At 36.1% G+C, this 20626-nt stretch overlaps 2 protein-coding genes and 1 long non-coding RNA gene across 3 annotated transcripts; 1 reads left to right on the top strand and 2 right to left on the bottom strand.

Moving 5' to 3' along the window:
* Positions 1-561: 561 nt before the first annotated feature.
* Positions 562-1696, bottom strand: LOC133730168 (uncharacterized). The gene is made up of 3 exons (XR_009856652.1): positions 1551-1696; positions 1101-1272; positions 562-695 (listed from the first exon to the last, which is right to left on the bottom strand). It is a non-coding gene; the product is annotated as an uncharacterized LOC133730168 (long non-coding RNA).
* A 1927-nt stretch (positions 1697-3623) lies between these two features.
* LOC133730590 (probable xyloglucan 6-xylosyltransferase 3) lies at positions 3624-13155 on the top strand. The gene is made up of 2 exons (XM_062158151.1): positions 3624-3786; positions 12638-13155. Exons 1-2 carry the CDS (start codon positions 3624-3626, stop codon positions 13153-13155), a joined length of 681 nt encoding a protein of 226 aa, XP_062014135.1.
* A 5044-nt stretch (positions 13156-18199) lies between these two features.
* On the bottom strand, positions 18200-19749 carry LOC133727755 (uncharacterized). Its single transcript, XM_062155162.1, has one exon. The coding sequence runs from the start codon at positions 19657-19659 to the stop codon at positions 18274-18276; it is 1386 nt and encodes a 461-aa protein (XP_062011146.1). The 5' UTR covers positions 19660-19749; the 3' UTR covers positions 18200-18273.
* Positions 19750-20626: the final 877 nt, after the last annotated feature.

The following is a 20626-nucleotide window of genomic DNA, read 5'->3' as shown; positions in this document are numbered from 1 at the left end:
GTGACATAGATATAAAAATAATTACAGTGACTTGGTCAATTCAGAATATGCCTAAAACTTGAACTGCTGCAAAAGGTCTATAAAAATAATGTTTCATTAAGGAAAACTAAACATAAAAGTGACACCATAAAAATATACAAATTTAGTAAGCTAGAGTTTACAATTGGGTATGTTTCTTCTTCATTATCCTCTTCTTCACTTTCTTCCCTCTGTTTTCTTTTACCCCGGCCCATGTGTCATGTTTGTATATTCTGTACAAAATTGTGAAAATGAGAAGATCATCAGTGATTTTGACAATAGTGACATGGTCAAAGACATGTTCATGATTATGACATGAGCAGTGACTTGATGTTAACAGTGATCTGGCCAGTGACCTCACTAATGCTGCATATAACAACGCATAATTGGTATTTGGTTGAAAAATAAATAAGTGGTTGGTTGAATTTCAGGTAGGTTTACGAATGTCATAATTAGTATAACTAGTAATGCAAAAGCTATAAAGCAATAAAATTAACCACAAGCTACGTAGCTAAAAAAGCCTTGACACTCTAGGAAAGAACAAAATACTGCAAGCTAAGCAACTAAAAAAGCCCCAATTCTCTGCAAAAGAACAAAATGGCGGGAGTACGGAGTACTACCTTCAAAAGAAGGCAATTGCTTATGTTCTTTTTGATTGGTTCCTCCACTGGTTGCAGCTAGCATAATAAACAAATTATTACAACCACCGAAGTCCAATAAAAATAATGCTTTTCTTCATTAAGCTAATCCATGGAACTTCTTGCATAATATAGCAGTATACAAACTCTAATTCCAACTCCAAGAAGAGGTTGTGAACCACCTGAAGGATGAATAAAAAATAACCACGTACAAGGTTCTACATAACTTATATGACTCGTGATAGATCTCTCTCTCTCTCTCTTTTGGATTTTTTTATTTATTATAAACTTGTTATTCTGTGTGAGTTCTTTAGACCTAGAAATACTTCACTAATCGGAGATCATTTTGAAGAGAATTATCAATTCATGACACTCAAACTCTAGTCTTCCTGATCATTAAACAAAATTTAAGATTAGTCCAGAAGGCCGAAGACAGAAAGTCACCTCTACCAGCCACCCCTGCATAAGAGAGGAGCACTATGCCAAGCCCAACCACACAGAAGGCTGCACCAAACAATTGCCATAGGGAATATCGAGCGCCAAGGATGATCCATGTGAGAATTAGCACCCAAAAGCAGGTAAGTGAACAGGGCCTGTGTAATCGGCGTATCCACACCTGCATTCACATCGAAGAACCATAATCAAAAGAGAAAAGGTAAGAAATTTGAAATGGGTTTATGTGATAGTTACCCAAATTGACAAGCTTGAAAAGAATCAATAACCAGATATCAAAGCAACAAAAGAAGAGGCTTCACACTCGAGTTTCTTCTCCAAATTCTCAGGCAACAAAGCAAGTAATCTACCAAACAGAAGCACATAGATACATTCTAGCATGTGAAAATTCGAAACAAAAATTGATTAATAATATTGAAAAACTGAAAAATCAGAACTTACAGTGATGAGGGGGTGGATCGCGGTGGCGTCCACGAGGCGTTTAATTTCAACGTCGCCGGATCGACCTGAACGATCTGGAGCGATCAGATTAACGGCGAGTCATCACCACTTCAAGAACTCATACACCGATCCTCAACGACGCGTCATTCTTCGCTATTCACACTCTCTCAAGGTAGTGTCTGTGTGGAGGAGGAGAAGAAGAATAAGCAAGCGAGAGAGAGAGAGAGAGCAGTTGATAAGGGTTCAGACGGGTTTGAGCGAGATAGGGAGTTGCCGGTGGCAGCTTTGGTAATTAAAATTAAGCTTAGTGGCAGATTGTTAATAGGTGACCTTAATTATCATAGGGACATTTGTGGTATCTAGATTATAATAAGACACTTTAAAATGACCTTTTTTATCATTGTCCCTTTTTTTTTTTTTTTTTTTTTCCTTTTTCCATTTTAATTTCTTTTTTTCTTTTTTCTTTTTCCTTTTTAATTTCTTTTTTTTCTTGTTTGTTTTTTCTTTTTCCTTTTTAATCTCTTTTTTTTTCTTTTTCCTTTTATTTTTCTTTTTTTCCTTTTTCCATTTTCTTTTTTATTTCTTTTTCCTTTTTAATTTCTTTTTTTTTCTTGTTTCTTTTTTCTTTTTCCTTTTTAATTTCTTTTTCCTTTTATTTTTCTTTTTTTCCTTTTTCCATTTTATTTTTTTTTTTCTTTTTTCTTTTTAATTTATTTTTTCCTTTTTTTATTTTTCTTTTTTCCTTTTTAATTTCTTTTTTCTTTTTCCTTTTAATGATCATCGTATTCTGCTGCATCAGTAGCGCCACGTCAGCGAACCAATCCAGATCGACCCGAAACCCCAATTCTTGTTCTCCACGCCAGCGGCCATTTTTCTTTTCCATCACTATTCTTCTTCTTCACTTCTGGTTTTTGTCAACTTGGCCATCAAAAACCACCATTTCAACCAAACCCAAAATCCAAATCACCATTTTGAGCAAGACCCAAAAACCTCAGAGTTTGAAAAAATGGTAGTTTTCAGTGAAAAGTTAAAAAATGGTAATTTTCAGTGAAAAGTTTCCAAATTGAGGCTTGATGTGGAGAGAGAAAGTGGGATTTGAGTGGGAGAGAGAGAAGTAGGCTGTGAAAACAAGAGGGGAGTGGTTTAGCGGCGAATTTCCGAGCTGATTGGGAAACAGTTGGGTTGTAGAGTTTGATCGGAATGAGATTGGTGGCACTGGCGGATCCAAGTAGAAGCTTGGGCGGGCTCCAGCCCGTCCGAGATTTTTGGGGCTAAAAAAAAATTAGATGTATTATGTATACATTTTTGAAGCCACCCAAAGTACCCTACTCTCCCGACTCCAGAGCAGAAAACAACTTCGGGCTATTCGATCTGCCCAGTTCGGCACTCTCCTCCAGTTGTCCTCCTCCTTTCGCCTTCTCTGCCCTTCTCCACTTCTCTCAGAGATGAAGACATCAAGACATCAAATTCTCTTGCTCTGGAAATCTGATATGCAGCATTCTCTCCGTCTCCTTATCAATTGGCAATTGTTGTGCTATCTCGGCCAGGAGCTTGGCCTCATTCGAAGGGTTTAGACCCTTAAACAACAAGTTTGGTTCTTCAGCTGCAGACTGCAATGTCACCGAATCGCTCCTTCAGCTGCCTAATCGTCAAGGCCGCCAGCCCGCCACCAGTCCGCCACCGTCGCTCCCAAGGTTGTTCTCAACCCTAAACTCCTTATTCATTTCTGTTGCATATGCGTTATTGGGTCTTGTAAAGATTTAGTTTTTGTGGATAAAGTTGGTTGCTTTGGACATTTTTTGCTACTTGGTGTTTTGTACTGTGTGGTAAAAAGGTAATTGGTAAAGATGATTTGAAACTTGAGTAATTGGTTAGCAGGAAATTTATATGGTTGACTTTGGTAGTCTGATTGTGGTGAAATTGTTTGTTACCGATTCCTTGCACAGGAAGACTAGGTATGGTGATTCGCAGACTTTCTTCACCTATGTCAAAGTAGTGTAACACATCACTTACATCTCTTGATATCCAAAGTTTTTCACCAACACTCTCGAACCTTTTTTTCCTTCGTATCCAATGAATTGCACCATTGGAGTATACTGCACAATTCCTGCTCCTGCAGTCAAAGTCCCAGCTGCGAGAGTTGTCGGAGGAGACGAGAGGAACATCAAGAAGCTTCCAATCTTGAGTCTCGGACGAATATATGTCTATTTGGTGATGCATGCCATCGTCGTTGAAGGTGTTACTTACAACGATCACCTTGTAATGAGGTGATTTGGAAGGGTCAAAAGCCAAAGCATAACGTAGAAAACATCTTTCTTTTTTTTCCGTGTGACTTTGGAAGAGAAAGAGCAAAGAATTTGTTGGTTGTGGGATTGAACACATATATATATTTTTCGATATTTTCCTCGTTCACCAAATATAGAACTGCCTCTATCTTTAGGGTTGCAGAGGAAGAGACCATTGCAGGACTGAAGAATGTCGAGGCCTTCTGAAACTTGTTCGTTAAGAGTTTTGAAGGGATTAGGGATTTCATGTTTACTGATTAGAGAGATGGAGTTGAAATACTTGTCGTGGGTTGTTCTGGAGAAGAAAGCAGAAACTCTAGGGTTAGAATTTCGGAGGGTGTGTGTGTGTCGACGAGAGAATTAGGGGTTGGAAATAAGAGAGGAGATAAGAGAGAGCCAATTCTTGGAGACGCACTTGAAACGGAACAAGGATCGAGCTGGCACCCACACAAGGATCTGTGTGAGGAGTTCTTCGATGTTGCCTACGGTTTCTGCTGCTGCTGAGGAAACCCTAGATTTGATTTTACGGTCGATTCTTTTGCTCTTCCTCTGCATTTTTTGTTTTCTTTACTTTCGGAGTAGTTTTTTTTTTTTTTGAGAGTTTCTATAGGGACCTCCAAATTTGCTCACTTGACCTCACTTTCAAATGAATTATTAAATGACACTAGCCTTCTTCATATATGCTCTGCATGTGTAATAGCTTTTTCTTTTTAAAATAAAAAAATAAATGAAATAAAACAGTTATTGCAGAGAGAAAATAGTGAGAGAAAAGTGGGAGTTGTGGGTTAATTTCTTTTTAATTTTATTAACAAAATCTATTTTATAATTGTCATATTTATCCTTGTGATTTAATTTATTCTAAAAGTTTTTTAATCTTTCAGGGTTAAATCTGTCAAAATTTTCAGTTTTGGCTAACAAAGCCTCTTCTCTTAATAATAGTATAGATATATAACATACTATAAAATGATTATTAAGGACAATAATTATACTAAAAAAATATTATATTTATTTTATGTAGACTTTCCAATTCAATAATATTAGATTGTATTCCTTATCTATTTTCATTTTTCAATTTCACTACATACTCATTAAAGCATTCATATATATTTAATAAGAATTAAAAATAAGATTAAGATCATGTAACATAAAAATGTATGATATATATGTTGAACGCATATTGGTGAGGGAAAACAAAATAAATCCTCTTATGATTTATGACCTAAATCTAAGTCAATCCATTATATTTGCAAAAAAAAAAAAAAAGACACTAAAAATATTTAAATAATTAATCATGTGGTAACAAAAAATACAGAAATAAAAACATTAAAAAACGAATGATTTTTTTTTTTTTGAGAATAAAAATAAATGATTTCCTCTATTTTTTTTTTTGCACAGCTAAAATAGAATTTTTTTTTTTTTAAAAAAAACATAATAGTTTATGGCATTTTCTTATTGATTAGCCATAAGTTTTTGAAACTCAAGTTTGATTAAGAAATGTATATTTAGTTAAGATTTATAGAGTGATTAAATAATTGAAATGACTAAATTTTTTATTTTAAAGATAATAATTTGTTTGCAAATTATATGAGTGATGTTATTTGAGGAAATTTAGTGAGGTTTAGTGAGTAAATTTAGTATTTGAAGATTTGATAAGAGGTGTAAAAAGCATAGAGGTCAAGTGAGTAAATTTGGAGGTTCCAATAGAAAAACTCTGTTTTTTTTTGTCTTACTTTTCAAGTACTGCATGTGAGATCTACCAATATATAAGCATTATCACTATGATACCTAGGGGGTTGTTACAGTTTATTTTTTTATTTTTTTGAAGAAGGGCCGGTGCGGCTGTTCTTAAGCCTTTATTAATGAAACAGAAGGTATCCTAACATACAATAAATAGCAATGGTTGCACCTCTGCCAACTGCATTTGCTTTATGACAGACCGGCAAGATCACTCTCACAAAGAGGATCATTAGTTGACAAATAAAATCAGCTGTCGCACAATGTTGCTAATCGGAACGAAGACCAATGGCACTCTGTTTCATTGTGTCACTAGGAGGTTGCGTCCAGTCAACAACAACACGCCTCCTCACTAGGGCAGACAAGGCACACCTAAAATGCAAGCCGGGACAAAGCCCACATGTCCTTACCAAGACTTGGAAAGGATTTATTGTAAATAAAATACACCTATTAATGAAACCTAAGAAAAGGAAAACATAATACCTAGGACAGAACCACAAGTAAAGGCCCAAACCTATAGGAGAGGCCCAAACTCGCCCAACAAGCCCAGAGCCCCATGAGAGGCCCAATCCCTAAGGACGGAGCACTGCCACCGACCCGGACTCGGCGTCTGCCTCCCGCTCATGTCCTTTGAGACGGAGCACTGCCGACGAAGCACACCGTCGACGAACAGCGACCGGCACCAGTGGCCGGACCAGGCCACCAACAAAACCCGCCACCTGTGAACGCCGACGATGAAACATGAAGACCGGAGAAGACGAAATGGATCCGGATCGTATCCCACCACCAGGCCCCCATACATCGGGGAAGAGGGGATTGGCGGTCCCGGTGACCCGTCTTGGTGGTTGCAGAAGTTGCCGCCGAAACACCTTGCTCCACCATCGGACCTTCTGGTCCCCTTCGCTACTTCAATTCCGACCTCCACTTGTGGGCTGCCAAACAAAACCTACTACCTCTACGAGTCCGACGACAACGTCACAGGGACGCGCCGCCTGACTGAACCATAGAAATAGACGAAACTCCAAGCACGACAGGCGTGAAAACTGGTCGTGATAACCGTTGCAGAGCAAAGTTATCGCACCTTTTAATTTTCAAAATTTTTTTGTTACAGTTTATTTTTAAAAGACGACAATTTCAAGAAGATCATGTTATGATTATTAAAAAGTGAAGGTCAATTGCTAAATCAAGTTGGCATATATCTACTAGAACCTGTTTTTACTCATGAATAATTTTATGTTTCACTTTCAAGAGTTACATCAAGAAATGGATTAAAACTTTTAATAAATAACAACAACGATATGCCAAATAAATATACTAAAAATATAGATTACAAAGATGTATTAAAAAATTTATAAATAGAAATTTGTATTACATTGTGTCTTAACCCAATCAAAGATATAGTGGTTTCGACTTAATCATTTTCTCTTTTTCTAGTATCTAAGATTGGGGGTATCTAAGTTCGATATCTCTCGCCGAGATGCTCTCTCTCTCTCTCTAGGAAAAACTTGGTTTTCCTGGTTTTGACGGTTCTCGTCTCGCGTCGCCTTCACTCTGGCGTTGGTCTTTGGCCGCGCTGTGGTGCTGGGGTTGCTGCCAGACGGGATATGGTTGTTCCCCGGTGGTGTGGAGGTCTCGTAGGAGGGTTGGTTGTTCGTGGTGTCTCTCTCGTCAGGGTGGTGGCGGCGATTCTTCAGTTTGGCCTCCTGATTTGGTTAAGGATTAGTCTGCGGTCATGGCTAGATGTTTCTAGTTGGGCTGCGCTGGTTTTTGATCAATAGGGGAGGGGATCTCCACGGCTGGAAAGAAGGGTATGTGATTTGCCCCGATGGTGTGATAAGGGTGTGTCAGATCTGGGCTGTGGTGGATTGTGGGGGAGTGTGATGGTGATCGTGGGAGTCTGGCGGCGGAGAGTTGGATCGATCCAGCATGGGTGGAATTACGGAGGCGAGGGTGGATTGGTTTAGGGTCCAGCACGGCTTAGATCTGGTAGAGGGGGTTTGATCACCGACCATCCAGTTTTGGCTATGGGGATTATCGAAGGATCGGGGTTGTCTACTCGGCGGCGAGATGTGGTTCATGGAGGCGGTCGTTTGGTTTTATTTAGGGTTTTATTTTTGGTTAGTTTAGTTCTGGTTAGTTTAGTTCTAATAAGTCCCTACTTGTCTGAGCTAGGGTTGGGTTCCTACTCCTTTGAGATAGGATCATGTCTAAGTGTTATGCCATGTAAATGGTGTCATTCCCGAGGATGACGACGATTTGGTTCAATTCTGGTTTACCTTTGTTGTCGATTCGCTGACGAGCGATCCTTTACACGTGGTCTGGTCCCTTTAGACACGGTGTTGAAGAGGATGTTGTCTTCTTTGCGGTTGACTACGAGGTTTTACTGGCACTTTCGGGTTCATATGGTCAAAGTAGCCTTGAAAATGGGCGTATGGTGGTTAGAGTTTAGGCCCATTCGCCTGATGGTATCTGTAACCGCGTTTTCTTGGGGTTTTGGTTCATGTCCCCCCTAATGTATGATTTCTGGTTGATTGAATGATTATTTATCTTTTTCTAAAAAAAAAAAAAAGATATAGTCGTTTCGATTTTATTCAACTTGAAAATAAATAAACAAATAACTACTTTTCACTAACAAATGACAAACATAAGGGAAAAAAAAAAACAAAAACGTAACATTTATTTAGAAAAATTAGACACTAGCTCAAAATTTGGTATATTTAAACTAAAACAGTCACATATAGCAACCAAACTCTCACTTCCTTTGAAACTTGAACTCTACACTAAAATTTGATACACTTTATGTGACAAAATAAATAAGGGTGTTTCTAAATGTACCCAGCAAAAATCTAAGTATATACCCAGCAATTGTTTTTAAATTAAAAATATATAATAAACTCAATTAATTTTTCCATCATTGCCCCATCGCCAAACACCCAGCAAATATTGGGTTTTTCTTTCTATACCCAGCAGCAACGTCTAAGGATTGATTTATAGGGAGAGAAGTCTTAATTAATTAGTTTCTTCTTGTGGAATCCATTATTCAATGAATACTACTTCTTGATCTTGGTGGTAGAGACAACAAATCAATTCCATTGAGATGATTTCTCATTCAGTTTGAAGATGATTCGCACCTTTCTCAACTCTTGAAAAAATTTTCTCTTCCCTCTAATAATAATTTGTTCTTTTATTTTGCTTAGATGATTAATTGAACAAAAAACTCATCAAATATGTCTCAAACTGAAGCAATTCCTACCGGAACACGAATCTTGAAACCCAAAATGCAATTCCTACCGGAACACGAATCTTGAAACCCAAAATGCGGTTTCTAATTTATGAGAAGAGAAAGGGAATAAGAAGTTGCTGGGTTTGTTTTGTGTAGATGAGGGTATTTTAGAAAATTTATCTGCATTTAATTAGATATTATTGGATATAAATAATTAGCTGGGTACACTTAGAATTTTGCTGAGTACATTTAGAAAGACCTATAAATAATTACTTTAGTCTTTTATAGTTTTGGTCAACACAAGCAAACAAAAAAAAAGTCTTCAAAACAATAGCAAACAACATGAACGTTTCAATCTCTTTCAAATTCTCAATCTACTTTGAAATTTTGGTACAAAATCTAGACAATTTGAAACAAGTTTCACATTCCAAAAAAAAAAAAAAAAAAAGGTTTAACCTCACTTTCCAGATTGTTTCAAAAATATCTGGATTTGTCATCTTTATCACATTCTAGACCTTTATCTGAGTTTTCTGGCAATTTACGCTTCTACCATTTACCCGGACTATATAAAATGTAGCATTGACTCACCAGTTTGTTCGGAAAGTGTCGACTTAGACCGACTACAGCTCTTGCACTGTTTGAGACCTGCGATCAACATCAGTCTACAGGGTTAGCATCATCAATCGCTGTCTTTCACTTTTTTTCCTCAAGTTACGCATCTGATGAACTGTGAATCTCTTATTTCAACTGAATTCAAGTTTGAATACTCTTTGTAAATCGAAAAACAGATGCTTTCAATCACAAAGAAAAACTCGAATTTGGTTTATCAATTGAAATTCTGTATAATCATTCTGTTTGTTTTGGAAGCTTATCATTTTTACTGATGAAAAAGATCTTCAATTTTTTAGTGAACCACATACATGGCTTTTAGAGATGATTATAGAAAAGCATGTTTTTGTTTTGTTATACCCTTCAACACTTTATTAACTGGGAATAACTAGCAATATGAGATAAAATTTGATACAACTTAAGGTAGAAGAGCGGCGAAACTAAATCCTACAAGTGATTTCACATCCGATACACCTTAAGCATCTCAAGCTGTACATAGTTTGATTTTAAATTTTCACAAATTATATTTTCTTTCCAATCATACCAGTTCAGGAAGTAAAGAAGTATTCAATGAATCAATAGTATGCTGGTTTTACTGGTTAAATGCATTCTTTGATTTACATTTTTCAACTTTCTGAGAGAAAGAATATCCTGGAAATTGACCATCGCAAAGGTCTTTTTGACACAAAGGTCAATATGATATAAAATTTTAACAAAATTAGACTCTGTAGTTTATTATTGCAGAAGAGTTTAGAAGTTAGTTTATCTAGCTTTCTGTTATGTCATCTCAAAGTGAGGTAAAATCGTATTACGTGAAAAGATAATGGATTGTTCTTTTAATTTTATGGTGTTATAGTTTCTATGCGTTCTACAATGTACTTGAATTCAGATCATGTTGCAGCTTACATAGAGCAACAGTTTATTGAACCCATTACTCATCACATCAGAGCAACATACTGTAAAATAAATGTGATAATGTTGATTAAATTCAAAAAGTGATGATAAAGTTTGATAATTAAAACATAAACTTTGAGCTTTTATGGGAATGTCAGCTACGTGTCTGGGTGTTTGTGATATATGTACATAGTTTGCTATTTTGTATCCTTTTGATCATCGAGGAATTGTGACATTTGTATTTGTTCGCGGTCTGCAATATATCAATCCTATTATCAAGAATTCCTATTCATGTGATACAAGTCAAATTTCATTTTTAAAGCTACTTTGTGCAGCCTCAGCTCTGTTTCAAAAGTCCAAATCAATTAGCAACAACAGAGAAGCGAACAGTAACTTCATCTCCTGTGTGTCAGAGGAGAGTGAACTTTCAGGTAAAAACTTTTATCTATGGAGCTAACATTGGTTCTTTTCTGAAATTTATTAGGTGTTTTCAGTTTTCTGTGTTTAGTGTATTTTTGAAGAGTCTTGGTATTGCTAACTTTTGTTTTTTTACACACAGTATTGCAGCTAAGTTTCACTGGATTTGGATCACATCTGGTATTTTTCTTTATAATTTTTTTTTAATACTGCTCATACCATTTTGATTTTAGTTTTTTCAATGAGTCTGAATTATGAGTCGGTTAGTCAGTTTCTTGTTTTCATATCTCCTTATATTAGAAATTGATTGATGAAAAGATCATCTTAAGACCATTAAAAAAAATAGAGATCATGGATTATAAGGAAAAGAATCACAGGGCACATTAATTCAATTAATGACTATAGATTTGAAATTTTGTGGGTCAAAAATTCCCTTAGTTACTGCAATACTTTCACCCTCTGTGAAATTTGGTTGATACGAATTTCAATCATGAGAACATTAGTAATATTGGAATGTGGTTTGTTTTGTTTGTGTTTATTTTGTCTCAGTCATCTTCTTTAATTCAAATGTTTTGCTCAAGTGAAGAATTTTTAACCAAGTACAGTTGGTCATATTTCCTTCATTATGAATATTAACTTTCTAGGATAACTGATTTTCATTGAATAGTGAGAATTGAATAGATTCTTCAAGTTGTCTGTGTTGGCGTGTCTTCCTCTGAGATATAAACCTAAAAATATGATCATGTAGTTTCATTGAATGCTTATTTTATTTGATTGCATTTTTTTTCTCATATAAACTCTAATATCTTAGCATCAGGAGAATTATTAAATCTCTCCGTGAACCACTCTCTATTCTCAGACTTTGATTCTCCAGTGATAACAAACAATTCTCTCCCAAAACTCCGACCCTTCGTTTTGATTGTTAATCTCTCTAAAAATTTCAAAAGTGGCAAATACTGACTGAAAATCAAAATTTTTCACTAAATGACTCATATAACTTAAAACATATTCAAAAAGAATTGTGCCTTTATTTCTTCATTCAAGTTTATCGTGTCGATCAACTCATCCATCTTTTCATTTGAATAAGAGAGTTTCCAATTCATAAAAACAGACTACTGAACTTCACTTGAACTTTCTTGCAAACTTCTTGAATTCATTCTTATTTTCTTTGATGACTTATGTTGATATGTTTTCTTTAAATTTGTACACTTTCGGTGTTACTCTGTTTTGAAACATTGTTTTGATATGTTTATATTTTTTTATTGGATTAAATTCAGTTTGCCCCCTTAAACTTTGGGGCAAAAATCAGTTTGGCCTGTGACCTTTTTTTTTTTAATCATGATGGTCCTTGCACTTATATTTTCCATCACGCAAGTCCAAAATTCAAATTTGGCTTGAAAGGTGACGTCATATGCTGAGCTGGACCAGACATCCGGGCTCACTTTTCAGATTTTAAATCACTAATAAGGGCAAAATAGACGTTTCTAATTTAATTTAATTTTTTTTTCTTTTATTATCTAATTTCTAATTTTTTTTTCTTTTCTCTCTATTTTCTCTCTTTAGCTTCACTTTGCCTCTCTCTCTTGCCGCACGGCCTCTCGCTCTCTTCCCGACCTCTCTTCTTCTTCTCTTACTCTGCCATCAACGGAGACCACCACCTCCAGCCATGAGCACCGCCGCCTCCGCCTTCTCCCGACTCCGAGGCCGACGCCGTGAACCAGAACTTAATCGAGGAGACGAATCGGATCCTGGCCGAGATCCGGTCCGACAGTGACCCCAACGACCCGGATGAGTTCATCAACGGCACCCAGATCAGTAACCCGAACGTGACGTACACGCTCGGACCCAAGATCGGAAATTGGGACATGGAGAGAAGGCGGTGGCTTCAGTCGAACCCGGAGTTTCCGAGCTTGGTGAACGGTAAGCCTACCCGGATTTGCTGTTTGATCAGAAGTCTTGGATTGCTTTGAATACTGGGAGTTTTCTGTTTAGGAATTGCCAGTGGTCTTTGGATTTGCTTGATGCTTGGGCTCCGATGGGTCCCAAGGGGCCGATACGAGAGGAGGCCGAGAAGGTTTTGATGGTGAATTTGAAGGGGAGGCCGGCATTTGAGGCGGATGATCAGTCTGCATTGATATACTTGTTGCTGTCGCACAAGGATATGTGGATGGAGAAGGTTTTTGTGGAGAATTCGTATTACTTGCATAGATATTGGGCTGGATTGGTGGATCGGTATGAGGAGATGATAGAGAAGTACCATCCGGGTTTGGGGGATGAGAGGTGGTCGTTTGTGACCCAATTTGTGGGTTGCAAGCCTTGTGGGAGTTATGGGGATTATCCGGTGGAGAGGTGCTTGAGCAGCATGGAGAGGGCTTTCAATTTTGCAGATAACCAGGTGCTTAAGCTTTACGGGTTGGTGGCTGGAGGTGGTGGTCTCCGGTGATGGCAGAGTAAGAGAAGAAGAAGAGAGGTCGGGAAGAGAGAGAGAGGCCGTGCGGCAAGAGAGAGGCAAAGTGAAGCTAAAGAGAGAGAAAATAGAGAGAAAAAAGAAAAAAGAAATTAAATTAAATTAGAAATGTCTATTTTGCCCTTATTAGCGATTTAAAATCTGAAAAGTGGGTCCGGATGTCTGGTCCAGCTCAGCATATGACGTCACCTTTCGAGCCAAATTTGAATTTTGGACTTGCGTGATGGAAAATAGAAGTGCAAGGACCATCATGATTAAAAAAAAAAGTAAGGGACCAAACTGATGTTTGTCCCAAAGTTGAAGGGGGCAAACTGAATTTAGTCCTTTTTTATTTGATTGTTAGATTACTATTCTGTGGTATTGGATTCAAATTGTATTGGTAGATTGTTTAACTGATTTTCTTTGTTTACTATCTAAGATCTGTACACGTGCAGTACATAATAGCTTTGATTAGTGTGATTTAACTGTGAATTTTTAGTTTAACTTAATTTTTTCGCTCTTCCTATTTTTTTACACTGCACTTAAATTGATACACAGAATTACAAATTCATGTCTGCTTTCTTATACCAGCTTGAGGGAACAATGAGCTCTACATTAATTCGTGAGATAAAACATTTTCAATTCAACTTCAAAATGAGAGTTCGAGTGACAAGATTATGGAGGCCGAACAAATTCAAGTCTCCATTATGTCTTATTTTGATGAAAAGGTAATATTCTTCTAAATTCTTTAATATCAATTTAATAATGTCAAAATCTAGATACATGTTTTTTTCCTTATTAAACATAGGGTGACGCAATTCATGGTATTATCGATGAAAATAATTACCCTTATGTCACTGAGAAAATGGAATAAGGCCGAGTCTACGACATATTCACACTCGAGAAGACCTATTCAAGTACAAAGTCATTGATCATCGAGCACAAGTGTACTTCAATAAAAAAACAAAGTTTATATGAATCGAAGACACTTTCCCACCAATCCCACGACATTCATTCCAGCTTCTTGAATTTCATGAATTTACAGCACTTATGAGGAACCAAACAGTTTTTATAGGCAAGTTTACAATTTTTAAATAAACAATGTCCATGTTTACATTTCATATACTATCAGTCAAACTAACAATATGTTTTTTTCCTTAATGCAAGATATATATGGCTGTCTCAAATCAATTGTACCTGAAGACCAAATACCTGTGAGAAACAAGGACAAAATGGAATCAAAATGCAAAATCATATTAGAAAACTTGAGGTACACTATTTTCAAACCTTCTTACTCGTTAAACATATAACTTCCTCTGACAAACAATAAGAAACAAACTTTTTAAATTCAAAATGCAGAAGACAGGATCTCAAAATCACCTTTTGTGGTGATGTTGCAAAACAATTTGACACAGAAGCTGCTCAGAATCTCCCTGCACCAGTGCTGGTTGTCTTTACTAGCCTATAAATCACTACATTCAGAACAGCTTCTGAATCAGCACTGGTGCAGCGAGATTTTGAACAGTTCTGTGTGAATTGTTTTGCAACATCACCCCAAAGGATGATTTTGAGATCATCTCTTCTGCATTTTAAATTTAAAAAGTTTGTTTCTTATTGTTTGTTGGAAGAAATTATATGTTTAACGCGTAAGAAGGTTTGAAAATAGTATACTCAGGTTTTCCAATATGATTTCGCATTTTGATTCCATTTTGTCTTTATTTCTCACAGGTATTTGGTGTTCTGGTACAATTGATTTCAGACAGCCATATACATCTTGCATTAAGGAAAAAAACATATTGTTAGTTTGACTATAAAGTATATAAAATGTAAACATGGACATTGTTTATTTAGAAATTGTAAACTTGCCTATAAGAACTGTTTGGTTCCTCATATGTGCTGCCAATTCAGGAAATTCAAGAAGCTGGAATGAATGTCGTGGGATTGGTGGGAAAGTGTCTTTGACTGATATAAACTTTGTGTTTTGATTAAAGTACACTTGTGCTCCATGATCAATGACTTTGTACTTGGATAGGTTTTCTCGAGTGTGAAAATGTCGTAGAGTTGGCCTTATTCCATTTTCTCAATGACATAAGGGTAATTATTTTCATCGATAATATCATGAATTGCATCACCCTGTGTTTAATGAGGGAAAAAACATGTATTTAGGTTTTGACATTATTAAATTGATATTAAAGAATTTATAAGAATATTACCTTTTCATCAACTAAGACATAATGGAGACCATCATATATGTCACTATTGAATTTCTTCGGCCTCCATAGTCTTGTCACTCGAACCCTCATTTTGAAGTTGAACTGAAAAGGTTTTATCTTACGATTTAATGTAGAGCTCATTGTTCCCTCAAGCTGGTATAAGAAAGCAGACATGAATTTGTAATTTTGTGTATCAAATTAAGTGCAAAGTAAAAAAAATAGAAAGAGCAAAAAAATTAAGTTAAACTAAAAACTCAACAGTTAAATCACAGTAATCAAAGCTATTACGTATTGCACGTGTACAGATCTCAGACAGTAAACAAAGTAAATCAGTTGAACAATCTAACAATATAGTTTGAATCTAATACCACAGAATAGTAATCTAACAATCAAATAAAAAAAAATAGACAGATCAAAACAATGTTTCAACCCCGAAAGTGTACAAATTTGAAGAAAGCATATCAACACAAGTCATCAAAGAAAATCAGAATGAATTCAAGAAGTTTGCAAGAAAGTTCAAGTGAAGTTCAATAGTCTGTTTTTAAGAACTGGAACCTCTCTAATTCAAATGAAAAGATGGACGAGTTGGTCGACACGATAAACTTGAATGAGAAATAAAGGCACAATTCTTTTTGAATATGTTTTAAGTTATATGAGTCATGTAGTGAGAAATTTTGGTTTTCAGTCAGTATTTGCCACTTTTGAAATTTTTAGAGAGATTAACAATCAAAACGAAGGGTTGGAGTTTTGGGAGAGAATTGTTTGTTATCACTGGAGAATCAAAGTCTGAGAATAGCGAGTGGTTCACGGAGAGATTTAATAATTCTCCTGATGCTAAGATATTAGAGTTTATATGAGAAAAAAAAATGCAATCAAATAAAATAAGCATTCAATGAAACTACATGATCATATTTTTAGGTTTATATCTCAGAGGAAGACACGCCAACACAGACATACTTGCAGAATCTATTCAATTCTCACTATTCAATGAAAATCAGTTATCCTAGAAAGTTAATATTCATAATGAAGGAAATATGACCAACTGTACTTGGTTAAAAATTCTTCACTTGAGCAAAACATTTGAATTAAAGAAGATGACTGAGACAAAATAAACACAAACAAAACAAACCACATTCCAATATTACTAATGTTCTCATGATTGAAATTCGTATCAACCAAATTTCACAGAGGGTGAAAGTATTGCAGTAACTAAGGGAATTTTTGACCCACAAAATATCAAATCTATAGTCATTAATTGAATTAATGTACCCTGTGATTCTTTTCCTTATAATCCATGAAAAGCCAAATTTCAAAAAGACTTCTATCCCAATTTTTTTTTTATGGTCTTAACATGATCTTTTCATCAATCAGTTTCTAATATCAGGAGATATGAAAATAAGAAACAGAAATAAAGTCAAACTGACTCATACTTTCAATTCCTGCCTATATGTTACCACGAATTCAGACTCATTGAAATACAGATTGCAAAAACTAAAATTAAAATGGTATGAGCAGTATTAAAAAAAAAATGGTGTATTACCAGATGTGATCCAAATCCAGTGAAACTTGGCTGCAATACTGTATGTAAAAAAATAAAAGACTCTTCAAAAGCTTTCTCCTAAAGGAATGAAAACATACTAAATGGTTGTGAGATCACCCAACCAGTAAAAAGCTTTCTCCTTTCCCTTTTTAACAAACCAAATCAAAGTCGATACAAAACTAGCCATTTAGTATCAGCAACTGTCTTAACAAAGCATAAAATAAAGCATGAGTTATGAGTTCAAATGCCAAGGGACATTGAAAACACAATCAGATATGCATCGTATATCCTCAACCACCTAAATTCTGCATCCTGTCAGAAAATTACCTCAATTGAGTTGACTTTTATATTTTTTTCTTGAAAGCATTCTATGTCCAGTGCCTGTAGGCAAGGTTCAGTGATGAGTTAACTCTCCAACTAGTGTATCTTCTGGATCACATATACAATTAATAAAGGCATAAGATAGGAAGGATTGAGTAACACTGTTCACATACAAGATCCATTTCTGAACCATGAAATGCATACCGAGAAATCCTAATATAACAGAAAGTTCCTTCAGCAATTACTTATTTAAATCACCACCATATCACCATATATTCAACTGAACCAAATCACAAGTAGAGAGCATCAGTTATATTAGCCTGCTGGGAGCCTGTATCTATGATGTCGATTCTAGAATATACGTACTGCCTATCTTAGTATTATCAATGCCATCTCAATTTGCCTTTTATGTTGGCCTTAAAAACATTCATAACTTGGAGGGAGCATTTAGGCTACACGTAAGTCATAAGCAAAGAGATTTAGTTGCCTTTGACAAGCTAGTGAGTGAGTTTTACCAGCTCAACTTGCAGAGGCAGTCTTCATCCATTTGGCTTTTTGGGTCCTGTTTTCCCACAAGTGATAACACAATTTTTTGACGTAAGACCATATGACCCATAATTCAGCCTCAGGAACTGAACATATAACTGTGTATGTAATGCTCATTTTCTAATTGATACCGTACCTTGACCAATTGGGACTGCAAGTGGTAAAGCCAGGTTTGAGAAACGTTGAAGATCATAGGATATGTAAGGTCCATTTGTCAATCTAGCAGGTCTGAATAACATACAAAAGCATAAACATGGTTAGAAACAATTTTAAAGAAAGCTTTTCACCAAGCTGAAAGCTGTCATACTTTAGAATATCCTCCCAATTTTCTTGTACTTGAGAACACAAATAATATTGATAATATTAGGAAAAAAAAAAAATCTTATTGAAGAGAAATAGGAAAGTGAAAATCCACTGAAATAATTGGATGTGCAGATGCATGAACAACATGGTTCAATTCCCAATTGAGCTTCATGAACCCTATATTAATTGTTGCTAAATACCTGGCAAAAACCTACCAAGTCTTTCTCTCAAGATGGGAGAAAGTGAATCACAACAGATCAAGACATCAAGTGAGCGAATCACTCCTTTCTTCCCAAGTACACTAAATGATGACAATACGCCTTTAACCATGATATCATGATGATTCACATCATAGTTGTCCACAAGAAGGAACAAAAATTCAAGGAGTGTGTGAGTCACATAAATGTATCTTGGAACAGAAGATACCATCAATAACATTGCAGGCTCAATATTCATAACATTGTCTATGCTTTCGTGGAAGAAAAGCCAATCGTAAAGAAGAGCCAGTTTCACACTGGCTGCAACAGAATTCCTCGTGCACAATTTTAACAGCCAACCAATAACGGCCCATCTTGGAATGACATCAGATTGAATGATTTCATTTGGTGGGTGGTGTGCACAACAAATAAAACGAACAATGTCAATGATCAAAGTCTCTCTATTTGGTTCACTTAGGAACTTCCTAGCAAACCATGCCTGGTAACGCTTCTGGTTCCCCAACTTGACATAACTGAGTAAAAACCGCAATTGGGTCTCCATTTCTGGAGTAATCCGAAGCAAAGTATACTGACTTGAAGTCACTGTATAATAGAGCTGTGAAATATCAAAGAAAGTGGGAGTCTTAAACTCGCCCTGATTCAAGACTAAACCTTTCCATATAGCTCTAAACTCGGGTAAATGAACCAAATCTTGTAAGAGCCGAACAAGATCTCTCCCAATCTTCAAACACAAAGAAAACTGCTCCCTTAAAAGTCTAATACAAAACTCAATCTCTAAATGCTTCAATGCCTCCACTTTTGAATTACTTAACAATCTAGAGTGATCAGCTAATAACCGCAGAAACGTAGACAACCCACTAGTCAAAATCATTGGTTCTACTTCTAACAGAGAATCCCATTTGGACAAAAAAATGCTCACCATCTCGAAACACAACCACAAATTTCCGTCACTGAAGTCCCCACCAACAATTTGCCTCAATAAACAAACCAACAAACCATGAACTCCAACGGCCTGAACATCAATCATCTCAATGGTAACTTTAATCAATTGGCATTTGACCGGTTCAACAAGGTTCACATAGAATTCATTCACAACATGAACAATTGAACTAACACACAAGCCATACCCATCAGTGACAATGGCATGTAAGTGCTTGATATGTGTTTTGGCCAAATGGGTTTCACATAAAACCCCGTAGAGTATAGCCTTAATGAGCAGAAAGTATTCTTGTGGGTTTGGGGGTGTTAATGCAAATGCGGGTCTGAGTTTTGGTTCAAGAAGCTCGAAGGCTTGCCTGAGAGAGACCTCAGTTGGGTTTTCAGCTTTGTGGGAAGCGATTTTGACCAATTTCAAAGCCATGTAAGGTTACAATGAACTGAGGCAAGCTAAGTACAAATATAATTGAGTAGAGACTTACAGGCTATTGAAACCAACGAGACTTGATTCAAAAACAAGTGAATGTCTGATGTGCAGTCATACAGCCCTATTTATAGGCCTTGCTGCACGACTGGTCGGTCTTCCAGAAGATGGACGGTCCTGATTTCTTTTCATCTTCCACAAGTCCACAACTGATAAAAATAGCTCCAATGCATAGTCGTAGTGGCATGTATCGTATAATTTTACAACGATGTCCAATTCATTATCATGATTGTGAAGTCTTTGGTCACTCACATTTAGATACATTCAATGATTGATGACCACAAAATTTTTGATCGATCACTTGTTCACCGGCTGAACACCACTCACTTCTTCAAATTCAAACTCGACTTCAAGGGAATCTCTATAAAATTCCTCAACAGCTTTTTACTGCTCTAAATCCCATTTCATTGTTCTTAGCAAATCCTCATAATTACAATTTTTTTTAGCTTTTTAGAGGTTGGGTTATCTCACAAACAATTAGCATATTTTCATTCCTTTAGCATTTTAAATTTAAATTCATGTATGACAGTTATTGGCCTATGAGCAAACCATATAAACACAGATACTTATAGAGTTGTAACTTTCCTTCAAATATCCGAATGGGATGTCTGTGGATATTCATAAACTTGGATAGGATTTAGATCCCCAACCAAATAATTCCCTTGATGAATAAAGATGAACAGAAGTTACACATTTTGCTTGTTTTCTTCTCCCCTTAATCAGTTCCTTTTTACCTTGTTCTAGAAGCCGAGTAAAGAAGTCGACAATACCAGATAAGTGTGTTTTGTCACTCTAGAGTGGACTATAAGGGCATGCCTAGGTACCTCCCAAGATTGTTAGTGAGGCACAACAACATATATACTACTCATATTGTCAGCCAGTACTTAAGGTCTGGAAGTATTAGAAC

This window comes from Rosa rugosa, chromosome 2 (assembly GCF_958449725.1).
Source record: "Rosa rugosa chromosome 2, drRosRugo1.1, whole genome shotgun sequence".
NCBI classification, from domain to species: Eukaryota; Viridiplantae; Streptophyta; class Magnoliopsida; order Rosales; family Rosaceae; genus Rosa; species Rosa rugosa.
Note: the sequence above shows the minus strand (reverse complement) of the source record. Positions and strands in the feature narration are given on the sequence as shown.